At 34.0% G+C, this 22,851-nt stretch overlaps 3 protein-coding genes and 2 pseudogenes across 3 annotated transcripts; 3 read left to right on the top strand and 2 right to left on the bottom strand.

The window, feature by feature from the left end:
* The first annotated feature begins 2,630 nt into the window (after positions 1-2,630).
* Positions 2,631-5,319, top strand: LOC143607396 (tetraspanin-10-like). Its single transcript, XM_077082856.1, has 11 exons — positions 2,631-2,695; positions 3,697-3,809; positions 3,957-4,011; positions 4,110-4,165; positions 4,275-4,322; positions 4,404-4,452; positions 4,547-4,630; positions 4,712-4,779; positions 4,879-5,004; positions 5,068-5,143; positions 5,217-5,319. The coding sequence occupies exons 1-11, from the start codon at positions 2,642-2,644 to the stop codon at positions 5,280-5,282; spliced, it is 795 nt and encodes a 264-aa protein (XP_076938971.1). The 5' UTR covers positions 2,631-2,641; the 3' UTR covers positions 5,283-5,319.
* Positions 5,320-11,705: 6,386 nt separating this feature from the next.
* LOC143607395 (putative phospholipid hydroperoxide glutathione peroxidase) lies at positions 11,706-13,368 on the top strand (annotated as a pseudogene).
* A 157-nt stretch (positions 13,369-13,525) lies between these two features.
* On the bottom strand, positions 13,526-14,129 carry LOC143607397 (putative ripening-related protein 1; annotated as a pseudogene).
* A 1,423-nt stretch (positions 14,130-15,552) lies between these two features.
* Positions 15,553-18,835, top strand: LOC143607393 (glutathione peroxidase 1-like). The gene is made up of 7 exons (XM_077082854.1): positions 15,553-15,605; positions 16,066-16,144; positions 16,829-16,905; positions 17,028-17,089; positions 18,301-18,419; positions 18,508-18,675; positions 18,767-18,835. The coding sequence occupies exons 1-7, from the start codon at positions 15,553-15,555 to the stop codon at positions 18,797-18,799; spliced, it is 591 nt and encodes a 196-aa protein (XP_076938969.1). The 3' UTR covers positions 18,800-18,835.
* Positions 18,836-18,966: 131 nt separating this feature from the next.
* Positions 18,967-21,336, bottom strand: LOC143607394 (AT-hook motif nuclear-localized protein 5-like). The gene is made up of 5 exons (XM_077082855.1): positions 20,277-21,336; positions 19,913-19,980; positions 19,593-19,724; positions 19,345-19,506; positions 18,967-19,251 (listed from the first exon to the last, which is right to left on the bottom strand). The coding sequence occupies exons 1-5, from the start codon at positions 20,824-20,826 to the stop codon at positions 19,135-19,137; spliced, it is 1,029 nt and encodes a 342-aa protein (XP_076938970.1). The 5' UTR covers positions 20,827-21,336; the 3' UTR covers positions 18,967-19,134.
* Positions 21,337-22,851: the final 1,515 nt, after the last annotated feature.

The following is a 22,851-nucleotide window of genomic DNA, read 5'->3' as shown; positions in this document are numbered from 1 at the left end:
CAAAAGACATAGCCAAAAAAGTAGTTTTCCGGATCACTTAACCGAAGACATGCGGACAAAAAAATAAAAGCTTATCCTACTAGTTTACCCCTAATATACCCGTCCTTGTAGGTTTACCCCCTAACATTATGGGGAAACTAGTAGGAAAAAGTAGGGATAGACTTTTGTTTTTTTGTCCACGTGTCTTCATTTAAGTGGTACCGGAAACTACTCGTTTGACCATATTTTTTGCTCGTCTTGACCAGTTTTAATTGGGTATTTTGAAAATAATGAATAAAAATCGAAAATACCTTTTTAAAAATGAGTATTTTTGGAATTTTACTGTATTTTATATTGGTATATTGATTTTTAATGGTCCCAACTATTGTCTTTTGGTCACTGTCGGTCCCAACTAATGAATTGGCTACTGATGGTCCCAACTTTTAAAGTATCTGTTCTAATGGTCCGCGACTAACGGAATCCTAACAGTGTTAGTTTCAGGTCGTCGGGAAAACGCTTTTGGCTGAAAAAATTCAAATTTGTTGCCGGAAAACACCACTCTGAACATCGCAACCACCGCCAATTGACTCACCGCTAACCAACTACCATCACTTGAGCACCATCAACTGATTCCGACGATGGTTCTAAGGTTTCTGGCGAACTCAATAATTGGGGGCTTTTACTAGAAAAATGTTCTTAAAGGTCTGATACGAAGTTACCAAGATGTTTGAGACGAAAATGTTGAGTTTTCGAGAAAAAAAAATGAGTTTTCCGGCCAAAACCATTTTTCTGGCGACCTGACACTAACGACGTTAGGATTCTGTTAGTCGCGGACCGTTAGGAACAAATATTTAAAAAAAGTTGGGATGATTAGTAGCTAATTCATTAGTTGGGACCAGAGCAGTGACCAAAAGGAAATATACCTTTTATATTTTATACTAGGTTAGGTACCCGTGTAGAACACGGGTTAAAATAAATAAATTTATTTAAATTATAACACAATGTGAAATATAAAAAAATATGTTCAAAAGAAATAAAGATATAATATATAACATTACATAATATAGAAATAAAAAGCTGTTAAAAATTCGTAAATCTCTAAATATTTTTTTTGTGTACAATATTTGTAATTTTAAACGCCTTATCAAAATTATTAGTTTTACTTTGTTTTTGCGTTCAACTTTAGATAATGAAATACATAATTTATCATGCGCTAAAACAGGTTGTCTCAAAAACAAATCAACCATCTATAGTGATTAGTGATTGGCCTTAACTTTTATTAATCTTCATTGCAAAACAAACATAAATTAAAATTTTCCTTATTTGAAATATGAAATTTAAAATTAATTATTTTATCTATATCAACGTTAAAATTCGTTATTTATAAAAACAAAATATTAATAACTAATACGATATATTTATACAATAGAAAATAATATATTTATGTTGGTATTAAAATTTTAAACCAGGAAATAATTATTAAAAAAAGAAAATAATATATTAAAAAGAAAATAAAAGATAAAATATAAACTATTAATAAGAAAAAGAAATATATTCAATATGAGAGAGAGATGTGAAAATTTTGTAAGGATCAGTCATGTGTAATGTCATATGGCATTGAGAAACCCGTGTAGAACACGGGTTAGAATAAATAAATTTATTTAAATAATAACACAATGTGAAATACAAAAATATGTTCGAAAGATATAAAGATATACTATATTGTAGAATAAATTACACATTACACAACATAGAAATAAAATGTTGTTGAAAATTCATAAATCTCTAAATAATTTTGTATACAATATTTGTAATTTTATTTATATCTTTAAACTCCATTTCAAAATTAGTAGTTTCACTTTGTTTTGCTTTCAACTTTGATAATGAAACACATAGCTTACTATGTGTTAAAACAGTTTGTCTCAAAAACAAATCAACCATTAAATGATTGGTCTTAACTTTTATTAATCTTTATTGCAAAACAAACATAAAGTAAAAATTTTCTTTTTTAAATTTTGAAATTAATTATTTTATCTAAATTAACATGATAAATCGTTACTTATAAAAATTTAATGTTAATAACTAATGCAATATATTTATATAAAACTAAATAATATACTTATGTTGGTATTAAAATTTTTAAATCAAAAAATAAATATTAAAAAGAAAAAATTCTAGATTAAAAAGAGAAAATGTTAGACATAAAACTATTAATAAAAAAGAAAAATACATTTAATAAAAGAGACATGTGAGAAAATTTTGTAAAATGTATCCTGTGTGATGTCATGTGGTATTTATAAACTTTTATTTATTATACCGGATAGATTTAGATTTAATCTTTAACATCGCCACTTTCTGTTTGTGCACCATTGTCTGTTACTCATTAACAAGAACTTGTCACTTTTCAAGCTTCCATTAGCGTAAAAAGCCGTAAATCATGTCAATGTTGTCAATTCCCCAAAATACCCTCAAAGTTTTAGTCTCTATCCAATACAATACAATACAATACAATACAATACAATACAATACCCATCATCATCATCTTATTATGTTGCTTTGCCGCCTCCTTTTTTCAAAGTGCAAGTCACCTTACAAAAAATATTGAATTTTGATTATTTGATTGTATTGATTCAAGGGTTTTTTAATTTTTTTCTGGGAGAAAATGAGCACAGGAGTTAGCACGTTTGTGATCAGATGGATTAATTTTGTTACTATGGTATGTTTTTTAGATGCACTCTAGGTGTTTGTTGAAATGCTTGTTTATGCTAAGTTTTTGTAGTTTGTTAACGAACCGAACGTTTGGAGAACTGTTCTACGGGAAGTTCGTTTATGCCCTTTTGATTAACTAAATGTAAGAACATGAACAGAGGCCATGTTTGTTGAACTATGCTCGTGAACGTTCGATAAGGTTTTCGTTTACGTTTGTTCTTTAAAGGTTTTAATATTTTTAAGGACTTTTCTAATCTTAATCATATCATATAGATTTAAAACCGAATATTCAGAGAACTGTTCAGCGGGAAGTTCGTTTATGTTCGTTCGTTTAATTAATGAACGAACCTGAACAGGAAATTTCGTTAGATTAGCTAAATGAACGAACATGAACAGAGGCCATGTTTGTTCAATTGTGTTCGTGCACGTTTGATAAGGTGTTCGTTTGCGTCCGTTTATGTTTGTTCTTTAAAGGTTTTAATATTTTTTAATGATTTTTCTAATCTTATCATATATATTTAAGCATAATTATTGTTTATTAACTATAAAGCAAAAAGATATATGAGTATTATGTGATTAATTTATATGTAAAATTAATGATGAATATGGATGTTAAAAACACACCAGCACAAACTTGGTAGCCAGACAGAATCGTCAACACTTATCGTTCTCGGTTAGTTAAATCAGATAAATCATTTTATGTGTTCATTCGTGTTTGTTCGTTTGTGTTCCTGAACCATTTCCAAACAACTTCATTTATTTAATGAATGGGCACAGGCAACAAAATTCCGTTGGGTTAGGTGTTCGTGAACGTTCACTTGTCCGATAAAAGCTTAACGAACGAACGAACATGAACAAGGCCTTGTTCGGTTCTGTTAAGTTCTTTTAGATCCCTATGTACTACCTTTATTTCTAGCTGTTGGGGTTCTTTTGGCTCAAGTTCTTCGATTTTTGAAGCTTGACCATTTATGATATTGCAAATATGTACCATAGTTTTTTAATGTGTAGTTTGTGGCTGTGGGCGTGATCGTGTTTGGCGTGTGGATTAGCATTCATCATGATGGTTGTAGAAAATCACTCACTCTTCCGGTTTTGGTTCTTGGTGCTCTCATATTCGTGATGTAAGATATCAACTGTTTTCTTCATTTTATTGATATAATTTCCTAATGAGAAACAGTTTGACTTTTAGCCCAATATACAAATTTTCATTATTCAGCAATATCTATAAGTACCTCTTTTGTTATTGTGGTTTGTGTTCCGAGTTTCAGATCAATCATCGGGTTTTTAGGGGCGCTAAAGAACAACTCTATCTTGTTATGGATGGTATGGTCATGTTTGGTGGTTCTTTTGGGAATATTAATTTTCTTTTTGTTTTTACAGTTTTTATTGTCACTGATACTAAAAGTTTATATATCTTGCAGTATTTGATCATACTGTGCTTGATTTTGTTAGGAATCCTTGTTTTTACTGTATTGGCGTAAGTATATTATGCATTTTCAGAGATTGAGAAAAAAAAATTTAGATGTTATCTAGATTTGTAGCATACAGTATACACTAAATCATTCATTTCTCATGTTCTGTTGCAGTTTTATTATAACCAACAATGCCTCCGGTCATAATGTTGCGGGGTTGAGGTGAGATCTAAGGTGCTATTTATTCCGCCGTTGTATTAGTTCTTTAACGACTTTAAAATTCATTGTCTTGTTTGTTGTCAGATTCAAGGAGTATCATCTTCAAGATTACAATAAATGGTTTCTAAAAGAAGTAAGCATCCATTTCAAGTTTAGTTCCCAGCATGAAATCTTGAAAATTTACCTACTAAATAAACTTTTTCTCAATTTCATAATTCGGGTCACAGTTGAATAGCACTCATAATTGGAAGCACCTTCAAAGTTGTCTTGTTAAAGCTGATGATTGTAATAACCTATCGAAAAAATACAAGGTCGGTTAATTTCACCCTCCCCTTTCGGTTCTAATTAATTGATTCATTTAAAGAATGTGACTAATAACATGTTTTATGCAGACTCTCAAACAATACAAATCAGCAAAACTGACACCGATTGAAGCCGGTTGTTGCAGACCACCGTCTCAGTAGGTTTCTAAAATCTTTTTCGTTTATTTTGGTCTCATCCACCTGACTCGTTACATATAAAACATGATATAAATTCAAACTCAAATTTAATGTTTTAGGTGCGGTTATCCTGCTGTGAATGCCTCTTACTATGACTTGAGCTTCCATCCACTTAGTCCCGTTAAGGACTGCAAACTTTACAAGAACTCAAAAGCAGTAAAATGCTACAACTGTGACTCCTGCAAGTAAGCTTTTTTTCTCCATTATTATTTGCAGTCTATGATTTTGATATTGTATCGGCTTTACAGGGCTGCAGTAGCAGAGTACATGAAAACCGAATGGCGCGTGGTTGCAATCTTTAATGTGGTTTTGTTCGTTGTCTTGGTAAGTCCTTTATCATAAAGCATCGAACTTTCAGTGAGACTTGAAAAAGGTTTTAAACGTTGGTGTTTTACAGTCTATAATCTACTTCGTGGGATGCTGCGCTAGACGGAATGCTGCAAGTAGCCGTTCAAAATTTTAAAACAGACTCAAATTCTATAGTTTTCTAGTTAGGTGGTGATTACTATAATCTGATCTGGAAATAAGAACAATGTTAAAATATTACATATTCATGGATTTGGTTGGTTTTTGACATTTACTTCAAATCAATCTTTTTCTTATAGTTTTTAAATAGGTCAGTCTTAATGGGTCAAGTCGGGTTGGGGCAACTCCGGAACACATCGACTATTTTCTGTCAATCTTTCTTTAAAATCAAAACTTCATTCATAAAATATCCATGTAAATCAAATTTTAATACAAACTTATGCAAATTACAAATGCTTAAAGAAAACAACTCTAATGCTTAGCACGCGAATAATGATTGTCATTCGTGTTCCTCTTTCCATTGAAAACCGCAAGTGCTTTTCTTACCGGGGTTGCAAAGGAGCCCTCTTGTCGCCTTGCCGGTATGATGAGTAAATATATCATTTGCAGCAAACGAACACGAACCTGTGCAGCTCACAAATTTGCATTCCACCTGACGCAACTGACCGTAAGCCCATTTGCAGAATAACATTTTGCATTGCATAATCGCCAGTAACACACGCAACACTAGATTCAGAAAGTGATCTCAACATCCGACTTTGCTCACTACTATCATCATCCACATAAGATGATGCATTCAAATCATAACTATTTATACATAACATGGCAGGTGAGATGACTAGCAACTAGAGTTGTGCTTGAAACTGAAAAAAAAAATGATTTAAAATTGAAAAAACCAAACCGATAAAAGCAAACCAAAATAAAAACCGACAGTTTGGTTTCATGTTTTTGTAAAAACCGATTTTTCGATTCGGTTTTGTATGTAATTGAAACCGAAAAAAACCAAAGGGAACTTATAAATTTTCAAATTTTATTTTGAAACTTAAGTAATTTATAATAACTTAATATATAGTTTAACCCAAATGTATAATAATCAAATAAATTTAAACCATTAACTAACAAAACAGTTTAGAGTTTAGACTTCAGTTAACTATTTTTGGCAAAAACCTTTTTTTGACCCAAATTTTCAAACCCAAATAACAAAACTTAAACCGAGCCAAAGCCAACTAAAAACCGAAACCAAACAGCTTTATAAAAACTCAAAAATTGAAATTTCAGTTTGTGGTTCTGTATTAGCTCAGAACCAACCTGACGCAACCCATGCACACCCACTAGGGATGAGCGTTTTCGGTATGGGTACTGATTGGTACCGGTATTCGGTACCGATTTGGTACCGTCGGTACCGAATCGGTACCAAGTTTTGAGTTTTCGGTATCGATACGGTACCGGTATTTCCCGAATTTTTCACGAAATACCGGTACCGTACCCGTACCGAACCGAGCATTTCGGTACCGGTACCAACAATTTCCGAATTTCGGGATCGGTACCTGTACCATCCCAACCTCATCCCTACACCCTACTAAAAACTAGGAGTGTGCACGAAACCAAAAAAACCAATCCGAAACCCAAAAAATAAAAATAAAAAATGCCCAAAACAAGACTGGCGGTTTCAATTGTTGATTTTGTAAAAACAGAAGTTACGATTCGGTTTTAATTTTGCATGCAAGAAAGACTTATTGAGTTTCAAGTTCTTTTTCTACTTTAAGTAATTTATAAGAATATAATACATATGTAACTCGAATATTTATGCCCGAATTCACTATTTTGAGCTAAAAATCATTTTTTCAGCACAAATATTTCAAGCTCAAACTGAACCAAAGTTTCTATTTTTGGTTCGGTTTTAGCCTAAAACCGACCAAAACTAAACTATGCACCACGGCGACAGCAATGCCCTCATCAGATTTTTGAGGCTGTGGGGATTGTTGTCTGACGATGTTGCTCCAGTTTGCCGTTGGTGTTACTTGTTGGCTTCTCCATGGGTTTTGGTTGTGAGTTAGATACTGAATACTGATTAATTAACATGCCACTTTCATCCTTAAACTATTTGAATGTTTGTTTATTTGACACTAATCAACAACTTATTTTAGACCCTAGACGACCTGAACCCGACAAAAAAAAAAGAAGTATAAAATAAAGAGTTAATGTCCATTTTCGTCCCTGTGGTTTGCTACTTTCGCCACTTCAGTCCAAAGTTTGAAATTTTGTCAATTTAGTCCTTATAGTTTTAAACATTAGCCAATTACGTCCTCTAGTCTAACGGCATCCAACTATGCCGTTAGTTTAAGGGGTATTTTTGTCTTTCTTCTATTTATGTTTAGTTAATGGCCAGTTTCGTCCCTGTGGTTTGATACTTTTGCTACTTTAGTCCAAAATTTGAAAATTTTTCAATTTTATGTTTAATTTATTCAGCTTTTTTTTCTTTTTTTTTTGTCTATAGCCTTTAAGAGCATAAGCCAAGCCCAAAACCATCAAGCATCGACCAAAACAGATTTACGTTTACTCTGTCGATAACAATAATCATACCCCCTCGTATTTAGTTTCTAGACATTTTCTAAACTCTCCCTCATGGTGGAATTCATTGGTAAAGTGGTCAAGGTAATTCCCTAAAACCGTACTATACCGATAAAACTAAAATCGTTTCTTTGGTTAATGCATAATAGTTACGGTTTAGAGATTAACATATTGTAGCAAACATCTTGGTCGAAATTACATCAGGAGGTCAAATATCCCGCATTTCCATGTTTGCTCAAGAAATCGATACACTAGATCGCATGTGTGTTCTTCAAATCGTGGTGTTGTTCTTGAATTCTTCATATCGACTACAATTCTAGGGTTGAATCCGACGAATTCAAGAACAATACCACGATTTGAAGAACACACATTCGATTTAGTGCATTAATTTCTTGAGCAAACATGGAAATACGGGATATTCGACCTCCTGATGTTGATTTCGACCCAAATGTTTGCTACGATATGTTAATCTCTAAACCCTAACTATTATGCATTAATCAGAGAAACGATTTTGGTTTTTTCGATATAGTTCGGTTTTAGGGAATTACCCTGACCACTTTACCAAATTACCAATGAATTCCATCATGGACTGAAGTAGCAAAAAAAAAAAAAAAAACTGAATAAATTAAACATAAAATTGACAAATTTCAAACTTTGGACTGAAGTAGCAAAAGTATCAAACTACAGGGACGAAACTGACCATTAACTAAATATAAATAGGAGAAAGACAATAATACCCCTAAATCTAACGGCATAGTTGGATGCCGTTAGACGGGGGGACGTAATTGGCTAATGTTTAAAACTATAAGGACTAAATTGACAAAATATCAAACTTTGGATTGAAGTGGCGAAAGTAGCAAATCACAGGGACGAAAATGGCTATTAACTCTAAAATAAAAAGGTTTAGTTTGCTGACATGACCTTTTTTTCTTAAACAACTTAAGCCAAACAAGACCCGCGTAACGGGTCAACGTGAACATGACTTGTTTAAAAGTGACTTGACTTGTTAACATGTTTAAAAATGTCAAAGAAGTTAGTATTTTTATTTTATTGATGAGAAGTGTTACATTTTAAAATTGCATACTTTGGTTTTTAATTTTTCATGTAACTATGTAACTTTAAAAGTAAAAGTAATTTTCTTAATTGCTTTTTATCTATTCTTTACTCCTAACACTTATAATTTATTAGTTATAACTGTATGTCTTTGTGGTTATTCTAATCATGAGCTAAATATGTAAACCCATGTTTATTAATTATGAATAAAAGATAAATATACAAAAAAGATTAGGAATATCAAAAATTACAAAATTGTTATATATGAATTAGAGTAATTACTTGTTTAAATTGTTACTAAGTCAGTAGGTATTACTCGTACTCGTAATTAAACGTAAATTGGGTCGACCCCAAAAAACAACTCAAGCTCGACACTAATTTAAATGGGTTAACATGACACAACTAAATATGTTGGTCAATTAGGATTGAAAACTCTTAACATGCAGCCTAAAACTTATCGACCTCGTCAACAAAACACGATTAATACCCCTAGTAGAAACCATTCGAGCTAAGTTGACTGGTTTAATCAGGTTAAGAGGGAACCTTTCTGGTCTACGATTTGAAAAACGAATCATGTAACCAAAGCCGGCTATGAGCATGGCCGGGTGGTCGACGAACCCCGGACCAAATTTTTATTTTTTTATTATATATATATATATATATATATATATATATATATATATATATATATGGGAGGGTTCCATTGAGAACCAAAGTTTTCTAGAAAACTAGTTTAATCAATCTTGACCATTTATTTGTTAGATCGATGGTTAAGATTCACAATGGTAATTGAGTAATTAAATGAACAATAAAGAAGATTAATTAAAAGGATTAGGGGCATATTAGGTAATCTAAATGTTAATACTATCCTAAAAATTCTCACATACTCTTTCATTACTTTTTTATTTTCTTATTCTCTCTTCGCTCTATATCTGTAGATAGGAAAAATGGACATGGATATTCAATTGCCGTCAAACAAAATGTGAAACAAAAGAAAACTCGGAAAATCAAAAGTGCAACGAATTGATAAAACATGTGAAATAAAAAGAAAAGTTGGAAAATCAAAAGTAAAAAGCAAGGAATTGATAAAAATTTTCAAAAAAGAAAAACAATTTCCAACTTCTATGTTTCAAATTTTGAGTAGTTTAAAGCTTATCTATTATGTCCAACCAGTTTAATTTCATTTTATTTTTGTATTATTCAAATAATTAAAGTTTTATTATTATTATTATTATTATTATTTGACATTCATTTTAATAAAAGTTAGTCGTGGTTATTCATATTTGTAATAACATATTACACATGTGTTACTGAACCAAACTACACACATACACTCTAGTGTTCATATATGAGTACATATAAGTATTTTTGTATTTTTTATGTAGTGCTAAGATAGTAAGATGCAGATATGTATCTTAATAATATACATATATGTAAAACTAAATTACGCATTTACATATATGCAGCTCTAGTATTTTTGTATTTTCGAAGTAGTCATGAAAAGATATGTATATTAATCTTAATAATATATATATATATATATGTAAAACAAAATTACGTACTTACATATATGTAAACTAACGTGTTGTTCATGCTTTTCTTATAATGAAGAGTTACGTATATGTAAATTAAACCGCTTCTTGCCTTCTTGGTGCAACTGTAGGATTGAATGCACATAACACCAACAAATAATCATACTATTGTACGCATATTTTCCATAAACCTCAAACAAAATATCTAGACTAATATTGAATTTAAATGGAATAAGTAGGTAGTAAAATATAAATACAAATGCATATTAGAATTTGAAGGTCATAACAAATACGTAATACCAGGAAAAAAAATTCAAATACATCAAAAGCATTTGAACTTGATGGTTGATGAAAGAAAGTTAAAAGGTGAGAAGGAAACTAGTAACTCCCAAGACCATATTTGACCCGTTTTCTAGCCGCTTCAACTCCTGGGTCCCGATCTTCGCCTTCTATCGTTTTTTCCTGCGGTTTTCATATAGATCTGGGCGGCGGTGCGGAATTCGTCACCAAGCTTGGGTTGGTTTACCGGCGATGAACATCCCCTAGATTTATTCCTTTCAAGCAGATTGAAGATGGTTGCGGAGGTAGGAGATGAGAAGACTCAACCGTTGTGGAGATGGGTGGTTCACGGTCGCGGTGGCTAGGGTTTTGCCGCTGAATTATCAATCTCAGGCAGTTGGGCTCATTTCAAATATCTATGACGGTGATGTGTTGTTTTGGAGCTCATGGCAATGGTGGTTTTAGGTTTCTAGCTAATAGTTTCCGCCATGGTTGGTATTATAGAGATCTAATGCAAAATAATTATTCTTTTTATTTGTTGAGAGATTGTAGAATTTCTAAAATATGGATGACAAATTACATATAATCCCTTTTATTAATTTAAAAATAAAAAATAAATAAAAATTCTATGATTGGTTAATAGTAGTTCTTAAAGTTTTTAAGTTAAAAAAGGGTATAAAAATATATATACACTTTTAATGGTTAAACCGAATTACTCAACTAGATTAAGACTCAAATATTTTTTGTTTTTGATCTAAAAATCTTTTATAATTTTCGAAGACGGCTTATATTATATTTAATAATGTAATGGAGTCTCGAAATTCTGATCACCATCTTGGCTCGCAACGTCACTACTGCCAGGTGTCACAACGTAAAAGTGCCACGTATCTAGCTCAATGTCCACATTCCACACACGCAAACAGTCACCAGTACGAGATTAAACACTCATCAACCGTACGAGATTTATCATTTCAGAACCAAGCCCAATGTTGTGTCGTGTGTTCAACAAGCTTATTAGTCGAAGAATTCTAGTAGTTATCCTCCCGTACAAAACCCCTTCAAATTGTGGGTTAATTTCACCTGTTTCTTCAATTTCTCATCATTCAGGTTTATCAACACCACCTTGGTTTTCTACAACCAACAGAACCTTCGTATCAGCTACAAGATTGAATCAGTCCATGGCTCAATCGAAGCAATCGGTTTACGACTTCACCGTCAAGGTTTGTCTTCGTTTTAAGGCTTTCAAATGATCTCTATTGATCATTATTATAGGCGGGCCATTGATGATGTAACAAAATAAATCTTTGATTTAGATTCTAATTGTAATGTTAAATAATATGCTTGTTTACTTACTTTATGTAACATAAAAGACGTAAATAAACCATATTATTTAACATTCACGAACACAGCATATTATTAAACATTATCGAACGAACATCTCATTCATTTAATCAAATGAAATATTATGTTCATGTCCGTTCAGTTCATTCGTTAAACAAACGGAATGAATGAACTTTCCACCGAACATTCGGTTCATTTACAGTCTAGTTGTAATTGGTGTGACATGTACCCTCAAAAGTGAAGATCTTCGAACGTGATCCTAGTATCTAGTAGTTTATAATGTGCTTTAAATAGTAATTTTGGTTGGTTTTATTTTAGGATGCAAAGGGCCAAGAAGTGGATCTTAGCCAGTACAGGGGAAAAGTGTTGTTAATTGTTAATGTTGCATCACAATGGTAAACTATATGTCCCAATTGGTTTACTTGTTAAATTATAAAATGAGCTCTTTTTTTTTAACTTTTAATTATATATATGTTACAGTGGGTTCACAAACTCTAATTATCCTAAGCTGACAACCTTGTACCTTTAAGGTCTGTCTTTCCAGTCACTGTTTAAATATTTGTTTCACTTTCTATAACTTTTAAAATCTTTTTAATTTTGTGATTTTATAGGTCTTGAGATTCTTGCATTCCCATCCAATCAGTTTAAAGGGCAAGAACCCGGAAGCAATGAAGAAATTCAAGAGTTTGCTTGTACTTGTTTTAAAGCCGAGTATCCCATCTTTGCTAAGGTTAGTGCTCTTAGGATCTCGGTTAAGATGAACATACAAGCAAACTGCTGAAAATAAACAAACACGATACAAGCATTTATTTGTGTGGTCGGGTCTAAGCTGACCTGCGTCAATGGGCTGCAACTATAAATTTATTATTTCATTATGCTCTTTCTTTTAACACTCGTGATAAGAAATTACAAAAGCATAAAACAGGCTTACATAAAAGAGAATAAGGGTTGGCCCACAAGCCTCCCTTGTCTTCGAACCCATGAAGTCAACAATTTTCTTGTCTTCGTTTAACCGAGCACAAACCCGAAAACGGGCCTCCACAAACCCAACAGCTGTTGTCCAAACTGTTTCATGGAACTGATCATATAGCGTTGACCGAGTTTGTTGACCCGTGTTTAATGCAGGTTGATGTAAATGGCAAAAACGCCGAACCCCTGTACGATTTCTTATGGTCAAGCAAAGGAGGGCTTCTTGGGGACAGCATTAAGTGGAACTTCACAAAGTTTTTGGTTGATAAAGAAGGACGAGTCGTTGACCGTTATGCCTCAACCACCACTCCTCTAAGCATAGAGGTGTGTTAGCATATATAACATAATCTTGTCAGCATTCTACACGTGCGAAACTCATCTTTTCCTGTTTGGTTTTGTTATTGACTTATTGCAGAAGGATATAAAGAAGCTGCTTGGTGTCGCTTAAGGGTTACGGTACTTGTGGTTTCTTGTTTGGTTTTCGAATTTTCGTGTTATGTTTCGAACTTTGAACTTTATATAAGAAGTTTTGTAGTAATAAAAGCAACCTTTTACATGTATGTCTTGTATTTTATCTTGTCAAATGTTTGGTAAACCACATTTATCGTTACAGAAATGAAACCGAGCCGAACATTATTACACATTGAAAGTTTAGTTAATCGGACCATGTAACCTTCATCCATCCCCAATCCTTTCTCGGGACTCCAAGAGCCTCCCAGACCGCATCTGATGCATCCACAATATCATTCCGACATGGTGGTTGATAAGCATGCTCGTCGTCGCACCCCATGGTCGAGTCACACTGGTCAACCACCTTAGCTTTAACGCTCTTCCCGTTACCATAAATCGTAATATCTTTTAAGACATCTTTTTCCGTTATTATACCAACCAGTAGATAACGCGACTACTTTAGTCTTATCTGAGTGAAACTTTTCGTCACATTGGGACGCCCAGCCACCCTCTCCACCATCTTCAAAGCTGTTTAGTGTTAGGATGGCTTTTGTTTTTCATGTCACGGGTGGTGAGCAGTGGTAGATATCGTAAAACTTCCCTTCTTTGCAGCATTCCGCCATGTTATGGTGGTTGCAGTGGTTTCCGGGTGGTTTTTTGCCCCTGAGGCGACCACTCGGGTTGCAAACTTGTGCTTCGGTGGATGTACTAAGAAACACGACCAAAAGAAACGTCGCAAGGGCTAGAATATGAGTGCTATTTGGTTTAGTCATGGTGGTTATGTTTCTAGCTTAACTAGTGGTTTGGATTTGGAGTTGGGAGCCATTAATGTGACATATTTATGGAGGTCTTGATTTACTAGAAATAAACTTAGTATCTTGTTTGACTTGGGGTATGGACCTATGGTCCATATGAAGTTAGGAACTGGTATATGATATATCAATGTTGATGCTTTTACATGGATGGTATAATATGGGACTAAATTATTGGTATTTTATTTACAGTCCAATTTAAGCTTCACGATATTTAAAAATCTATAATATGGACTAAAGGGTAGCAACGCAGTTTGTTGCTCGCTGTCTTCTGTTTCGATGTAATCAAAAACTTCAAAAACTTTATGTATATATTATAATTATAATATAATATATACCACTTGGACATCATTTTAGTGCAGTTTCACAGGCCATGTGGACACGTCAGGTACACAAGGCATGCCCCTTCAAGATGAAGTGGCGATGTTATAACAGACCGCCAACAACCTTCAGTGGTTGATAAATTCTTAGTTGTACCGCTAACTAAAAACTCTTTGTTTGAAAAACATTGAATTAAGTGTCATTTTGGTACCTGTGGTTTGACCAACTATGCAACTTTAATATTTATATTTTATCTTATGCAAATGACTACCCCAGTTTCAAAAAACTTGCATTTTTAGTACTTTTTTAACTCCGTCTATTTTATCAGTTAAGTCAAGAGTACTTTGGTAATTTTCTTAATTTTTTCTTTTTTTTTCTAAAGTCATAACACAGTTACACAGCGGCCAATCTACACCTTCATTAACTTTCATCTTTGCTCTCTGCTTCAGTCTTTTCCGACTCCCACCAGCCACCACAATACACTGCTGCTGAGACGCCACCATCGCAAGGCACCGTCAACCATACCACATCTAGGCTCCGGCCCTCATCTAACGGCGTCCGTGTTATCTCCACAACCGTCGTTCGTGCCATCTCCATGACCATCGTCCGTCACCATAAGTTGTTTTTAATTCTCAAGATGTTTGTTTGAGAAGATTGTTTAGTTTGAAATAATGGGTTGTGTTTATCTTGAACAATTTGTTGTTAGTTTGTTGGATTGAAAAACTAGGGTTCTTGAGATGTAAGTTAGAAATAGGTTTTTGTTTTTTTGTTTTGGTTTTATTTTTCTTTTTTTAGATTTTCGGATATCCGATTCGCTATCCGATTAGATATCCAAACTTCGGGTATCCGAAATTTCGAATTTGGATAGTAAAATTCACTATCCGAAAGGTCCGGATATCCGAAACTTCGGATATCCGAAACTTCGGATATCCGGTTTTGAACACCCCTAGCCATCGTCATCGTCATCGCCGCCGCTGCTGCTACTGCCGGAGATATGGCAGCAGCCATCGGCCTTCCTAACCTCCATCACTAGTGACCTTGGAAGAACGAGCAGTGACGGATTAGGCTTATGATGGTTCAGTACGAAGCGACGACGACGATGGAGTTCACGAACATTTCCGGCAAACCCGGTGCGTTCGCTGACGAGCTGAAGTAGTTTTCGGCAGCGGACTTCCGTTGAGGGTGAATGTTGCCGGTATTTAAAAGGGGGGAAGGCATTTAAAAGAAAAAAAAATTAAGAAAATTACAAAATTACCAAAGTACCCTTGACTTAACTGATAAAATAGACGGAATTAAAAAAAGTACTAAAAATACAAGTTTTTTGAATTTGGGGTAGTCATTTGCATAAAATAAAATATAGATACTAAAGTTGCATAGTTGGTCACACAACATATACCAAAATAAGACTTTAAGTCAAAAACATTTCTTCTTGTGAAATACTAATAGATCAAGCATATGGTCACATCAAATTGTTTTCATGATTATTAACATTTAATTTTGATTATCAAAGGATCCAAAAAGGTATCAGCTTTAGTTTGCACGTTTCAAACTGTAGCCGCTAAAGACAGCATCTTGGCATACATATTTGATTCACCAAATTAAAATAAATTAGATTAAATATTACATCTTTCCTTTCCAATTTCAACGCAACCATCCATGGCAAGAAAACCCTCTATGATTTCACAGTCAAGGTTTGATCTTGTTCTGCTCAAGAACCCTGAATTTGATTCTGTACTTTCTCTACAGTTCATTCACTCTTATTACAGTTGACCTTCGGTTTTCAAGTTAGCAATAAAATTAGTCAATTTGGCTCTCTAGCTTTTCTTTTATTTCATAAATTTCTTAGTATTATTTTCGGCTTTTTGATTATTTCATCTAGGGGCGTGCACGATTCGGTTTGGGTATGTTTTGTGCTAAAACCAAAACTTCAATTTTTTTGAAAACCGTTTGGTGTAGGTTTTTTCGGTTTTACCATCTTACTTGAAAATATTGAGCCGAATTTTTTTTGCCGAAAATAATGAATTTGGGCGTAATATTTGAGTTATTTGAGTTGCATGCTTATTAAGGTTTTATAAGTTACATATTTATTAAATTCTTATAAATTAATTAATAAATGATTGATTTTTATATATTGGAGTTAAAATTATTTGAGTTATATATTTATTAAATTCTTATAAGTTACCTGAAATGAAAAAAAAAACTAATAATAAATGAAAATCTGTAAATTGAGTTTTTCAGTTTTCATGATTTGCAAAACTAAAACCAAAACCAAAACCAAAACCAAACCATCGAATTTTGTTTCGGTAGTTTTTCTTTGTTTTTTTTTTCCGGTTTCATGAACACCCCTTATTATTTTGATTTTTAACTTGACACAGGATGCCAAGGGCAATGATGTAGACCTTAGCATTTACAAGGGAAAGGTTGTACTTATTGTTAATGTTGCTTCCAAGTGGTATGCATCTAGAAGCAGGCTCATGTTTTTTTTACTATTTAACTGTGTTTCTGTCTTTGGTTTTGTGGTTATATATTCTAAAGTTGCTTACAGTCAGTTGTGTTGTTGGTTCTTTGTGGCAGTGGGCTTACAAATAACAACTATGATGAACTGAATCAGATTTATTTGAAGTACAGGGAGAAAGGTTTGTAGGTTTTGATGTATTCATCACTTTGAATAAATTGCTATTCATCATAAAGAGGGGATTCTTGCTTGCCCTTTTAAGTGATAGCATGACCATTTTAACAAACTAAGAAAGTGCATAACCACCAAAACTTTGTTAACCAAGGTTTTTGATGTCCAAGATGTTAGTTTGCTAGTGATAGGTATCGTGGAAGATGCTGTTTGACTGTTTTGTTGCAGACCATAGAAATGATTGTAATCTGCAAAATGAATAAATAATAATAATAATAATAATAATAATAATAATAATCTTGAAGAAAATCATTGTTAATTACACTTTTTATAAAGAATAATACATCATTGTAAAGAAACGTAGCTTTTTTATTTGTAATATTATAGCTACACCATCTGGTATCATCATATGGAGCTTATGACAGGGCGCAAATGCTCATACCCGTATGATACTATCAATGGTGTGCGTTGTCACATCAGTAATTTTTATGTCAGTCTAACATGTCATATGACTTGTATGATTTTAGCAAACACCAACCCATACGGCATGTATGAAACATTATGGCCCATATGATGTGTCATTGTAACTAGCCATATGGCATGCATGACCTATTTTTCGTCTGTCATGCGACCTGTATAACCATTTTCACCTATCATATGGGCCGTATGAAACATTACTATTTTGGTGTGCCAATGGTGTTTCTTTAGAATATACTGTTATTAACATTTATGGTGTCATTCGAGATCGGATTGATAAAAGCTCAAAACGAGCTGAGCCTTATCAAGCCTGAGCCTCAAATAAAGCTCTCGCTTAGTTATGGAGCCCGAGCCTTGTGCATTTTTATTTTTTAACTCTTTTGGACTCTATGTATCAATTTCGCATTGCACAATTGAGCTCGAGCCGAGCTTTGGCTCGTTTAAGGTATTGCGCACAGCACACGAGCTCGAGCCGAGCTTTGGCTCGTTTAAGGTATTGCACACAGCACACGAGCTCGAGCCGAGCTTAGGCTCGTTAAGGTTTTTCTCAAAATATAAAAAAATAATTAAAAAATGTGTATAAATTTATTACTAAATAACAAAAGAGACACGCCGAGCTTGAGCTTGAAAACGGGCCACAAACCAAGCTCGAAACTAGCCGAGCTTGGAGCTCAGACTCGGCTCGTTTACACCCCCAGCGTCAGTCACTAGTTAAATTTCAATGTTTTACTTCAATGAATGTAGGTTTCGAGATCTTGGCATTTCCATGCAATCAATTTGGGGCACAAGAACCAGGAACTAATGAAGAGATTGTTTACTTTGTTTGCACCAAATTCAAATCAGAGTTTCCCATCTTTGACAAGGTAAAATTCAAACAACCCATCATCAAAAAGCTACTAAAGTTTCAAAATTTATCAAAAAGTTCGAAACTTTGATGCAATTCAAACACAGATTGATGTGAACGGTGAGAATGCAGCACCCGTGTACGAGTTCTTGAAAACAGGGTTCTATGGAATCCTTGGAGGAGACATTCAGTGGAACTTTTCCAAGTTCTTGGTTGACAAAAATGGTATACCCGTTGACCGCTATTATCCCACAACTTCCCCTCTTACGATCGAGGTAAAAAGACAAAAATACCCTTCTAAAAGTGGCCATCTTTATATTCTGCATAAACTTGTTTGATTTAATGTACCCTTGTTTTTTTTTGCAGAGGGACATTCAGAAACACTTGGGTCTCCTGTAAATTTCAAGATTTGCAGAAACTGTTTGAATGAGTTGATTGTTGAATAATGCCATATTATGTATTATTTTTCTGTTGTATGATTGAAAGCTTGTATTGAATAATTCAAGAACATGAAAATTGCTAGAATTACCATGAACAAACCCTAGAAATGAGCATTAGCCTCAAAGACAGACAATAGCTACAAATGACAACTGTGCATTACAAGATCTACTCAACAAAATAAAAAAAGAAAAGCTCTAGAGCTAAACAAACATAAACATGTCAAGTTTTCTTGTTTTAGTTTGTAACAAATACATCATCAACACATAGCCCACCATTAATCTACAAGATAATATCTAGTTAAGCTGAACTCCAGGAATCTTCTCGCCTCCCGAGGGTGCCTCGATTGCGGTTATTGCTTTAGAATTATCTCCTCCACCACCACCACCATGTAAGAAGCTACTAACCACTACCTGCCGCCAACAAAGAATATATGATTTCCTAAATATATTATTTCTTGAAAATGAAAATGTAATGAAAAATGGGTGTAACTAAGAATGATATACCTGAACTAGGGTGGAGGCAATGAGTTTACCGCCAATGGCGCCACCAAGAACTTGACCGTCAGAGTTACAAACGGAAATACTAAGACCGCCGGTACGGTTGCGGGGGCTGCCGGTTTCAGCAAGCAGATAACAACCCGACAAGCATAGAATCTCAAAACGACCCTAGAAAGTAGTTTTAATAGAACAATGTGACAATCATGATTTGACTAATGGGATATCAAATTAGCTTTTAGGTTAAATGGCCAAACCTCATAAGTTACGGTCCCACCAGAAGATGTAAATTGGCGTAATGTCACAGTTGAAACAGAACCGTTGCCTGACAAGATGCAGAGCGCCCGTTGCCTTTGCTGTGCAAAAGATAATATCTTTTCCGCAACATCCTGCAATATAAGGTTTACAATATTACTTCTCAGTTTTAATTTCAAGACTCAAGAAATTTTCACAAAGTTTTCGTTTTTGGGATGATCCAAGCTAAATCACAACATTTACCTCACAAAGTTTCAATCTTAATAGGGAAATTTTGGATATATAAGTTGGCAGTCAACATTTTAAATACACTATTGCATACCTCTCCAACTGATACATGGATGATGTGAGGTGTGAAGGCAGATCCTGCTGAATTATGCATCCATTCGCCTACACAAATTACAATAAGAAAACAACATGAAAAACACAAGAATGAGAACATAAAATTTAAGCCAATGCATTTTAAAAAGAAAACAACATGAAAACAAAAGAATGAGAAAAGTGTAAGCTTTAGAACCGATACATGAAAACACAAAAAGTCCAAGATTCATAACAACCAATGTAAATTGCAGAACAAGATGCAACAATCTAAAGCAATACATGCATACTCACAATTTAACAATGTAAAAGAATCTGCATAAGGCCAATATAAAATCCATAAACCAATCAAAAATTAATAAACATACCAACATTTGCAAGCTGTTGCTTCCTTCCGCTGCCTGGAGGCCGTCCCCTTTTCTTTTGTGGTGTCGGTGTGGTTGGATCAGGTGTTGTGACCGCAGGTGCAGGCGTTAATCCCAAAGCCATGTGGTTCCCATCAGGTGCATACTTTCTAGGCCTCCCTCTTTTTTTCTTTACAACAGACTCGCTTCCACTTCCACTTCTAGGGTCGGGAAGGGCGGGGATGGCGGCTGCACCACCTCCACCATCATCACTCACACCACCACCGCCACCACCTTCCAAGTTAAATCCATGAGGGAAACTAGGTGGCGGTGGTTGCGGTGGTGGGGTGTTATGTTCCAAATGAAACGAAGAGCCTATCGACAGTGCTAACCTCATATTGCTATGGCTAACGGGCGATAAATTAGGGTTTGATTGGATCTTGAAACCAGGTGGGACTTGAAACCCTCCACCCTGATTACCCGATCCGCCATTCGAACCCGACCCGACATTCGAACCCGATCCCCGAAACCCTCTATTGAGATAAAATGATGGAATTCCTTCCCTTCCATCCATGCATTTACTCACTAATCTCACACCAACCTAAATACACACACTTCTAAAACCACAATTGAGCAAAACCCACAAAAATTAACAACAAACTAATCACAAACACCTGTCAAGATTCAAACTTTTCACAAAATTCGGCCTAAAAATACAAAATTGAGCAACACCCACAAAAGATAAACTAAAATTGAAAGAGGGTTTTACATGGGTTTTTCAAGAAACATCAAGAAACAAGAAAAAGATTGAATCTTTAGTGAAAAAGATTCAAGCTTTTGAGCTCAAACAACAACAAGAACTTACAAGAACAAAATTGAGTTTCTTGAATCTTGATAATGTAGAAAGGGTGAAGAATTAGGGCAGACAAAGGTGTGTTGGATGGTGAAAAAATGTGATTTTTGGAAGTGAAATAAAAAACCCTAGATTTAAAATTGCAGATGGAAAAGAGTTTTGGGAAAGAGAAATAGGGAGGGAGGGTAAGGACAAAAGTGAAATGGGTTTGAGGTGTTTTGAGTTTTGAATTATATACAAACTAGGACAAAACCTTTTGGTTCGTAGGATATAATAAAGAAAATAAAAATTAAAACACTTAACTAGAGAAGTTCAACACATAGTACATTAGTCAAACCTATGAGATCTACTATTTAAAAAAGCTTCTATTCATAAATCAAAAATTACTCTAAAATTCATTATATTTTCTCTCTATTTTAATTAAATAATATTTTTTATATCTTTTATTATTATATTAAAAAATTATAGAGGATGAATAATAACTTTTATTAGTAACTTTTCAAATATATAGGAAAATCACTACTTTTTCTAAAATATAAAAACTTTTTACCCACCACTCACTAAATTATAAAAGCACCCCTCACATTAAACGAGGGATTTGATAAGAATGCTCTAATAAAGGGCTTGCTTAAAAGGAATGTCCTTCAAAACACTATTTACTACTAATGTGCGTGCTGGCACATAAGTTGTTTCACTTTTATATGTCCGTTTAGATTTAACGATTTCTTAGTAAACAGGCGGTAACATTTTACTTTTTCGTTGCAAGTCTCTGTAAGATTAATGGTAAACAGATGTACAGCTTAGGGGTGTTGATTAGTGGACTAGCTGATGTGCGTATGGTCTGACCCAATAAAACTTATATAAAATATATATAATTGTAGAAAAGCATTTGAGCATGATTGGGTACTGAATCTCTACTAACTTAAATTAAAATTGGTTAGTCAAATAACTTTTTGTAAAAGGGACCACATACCTAATACTTTGGTTGAGTTTGGTACACAAGAGTTTCTTTTGCATGTGATGAGGGTTGGGTTAGAACAAGAAGCAGATTTCAAGGGCCCAAATTGCATTTGTAGGTCAAGCAGTTCACCAACTGGACCCACTAAGAAAAACAGCGCCTTTTGTGCCTTATGGTTCTTGCTTCTAAATTCTAACAAGGCATGAGATAAGAGCGTTCTCATCCATTTCTCTATAAATATGTGAGGGAGGTTTGTAAATTATAGGGTGGGGTGATGAGTGGTTGTGAGTGTAAATTATAGGGTGGAGAGAGAAATGTAGTGATTTTTTGTAAATTTGGGGAAACATTTGGGGAAACATTGTTTTCCCTATTTATTTTTTAATATTTGTTGGATTGGTTGTGAGTAGAGGAGAGAGAAAACTGTAATGATAAATGTATAAAAAATACTATTTAATTAAGCATGAAAGAAAAATGTAGTGTTTTTTAGTGTAATTATAGGGATAGAGATGGGGAACGGATTGAGAATGCTCTAAACACCAATGGGAAGGGCAATGTGATAAATATGCAAATAGCATGACTACTTCAAGTCTTCAACCACATCCAAGATCATTCGACCTTAGTTCAAGACTGCAAATGTCGATTCCGGTCTTGTAGATCTAGTTGACAAAATTGATGGGAAGCAAGAAATGAAACAATGGTCTAATGCTACCAAATCCATCAAAAGCAACATTCTATTTAGGTTGTTAGCTTAACTCGTTAGTTAAACAGGTCAACCCAACAAAATCTTT

Source organism: Bidens hawaiensis, unplaced genomic scaffold, assembly GCF_021521415.1.
Source record: "Bidens hawaiensis isolate Kalapana, Puna unplaced genomic scaffold, B.hawaiensis_p1.1 tig00081822_1, whole genome shotgun sequence".
NCBI classification, from domain to species: Eukaryota; Viridiplantae; Streptophyta; class Magnoliopsida; order Asterales; family Asteraceae; genus Bidens; species Bidens hawaiensis.
This window is presented reverse-complemented; position numbering and strand designations above follow the sequence as displayed.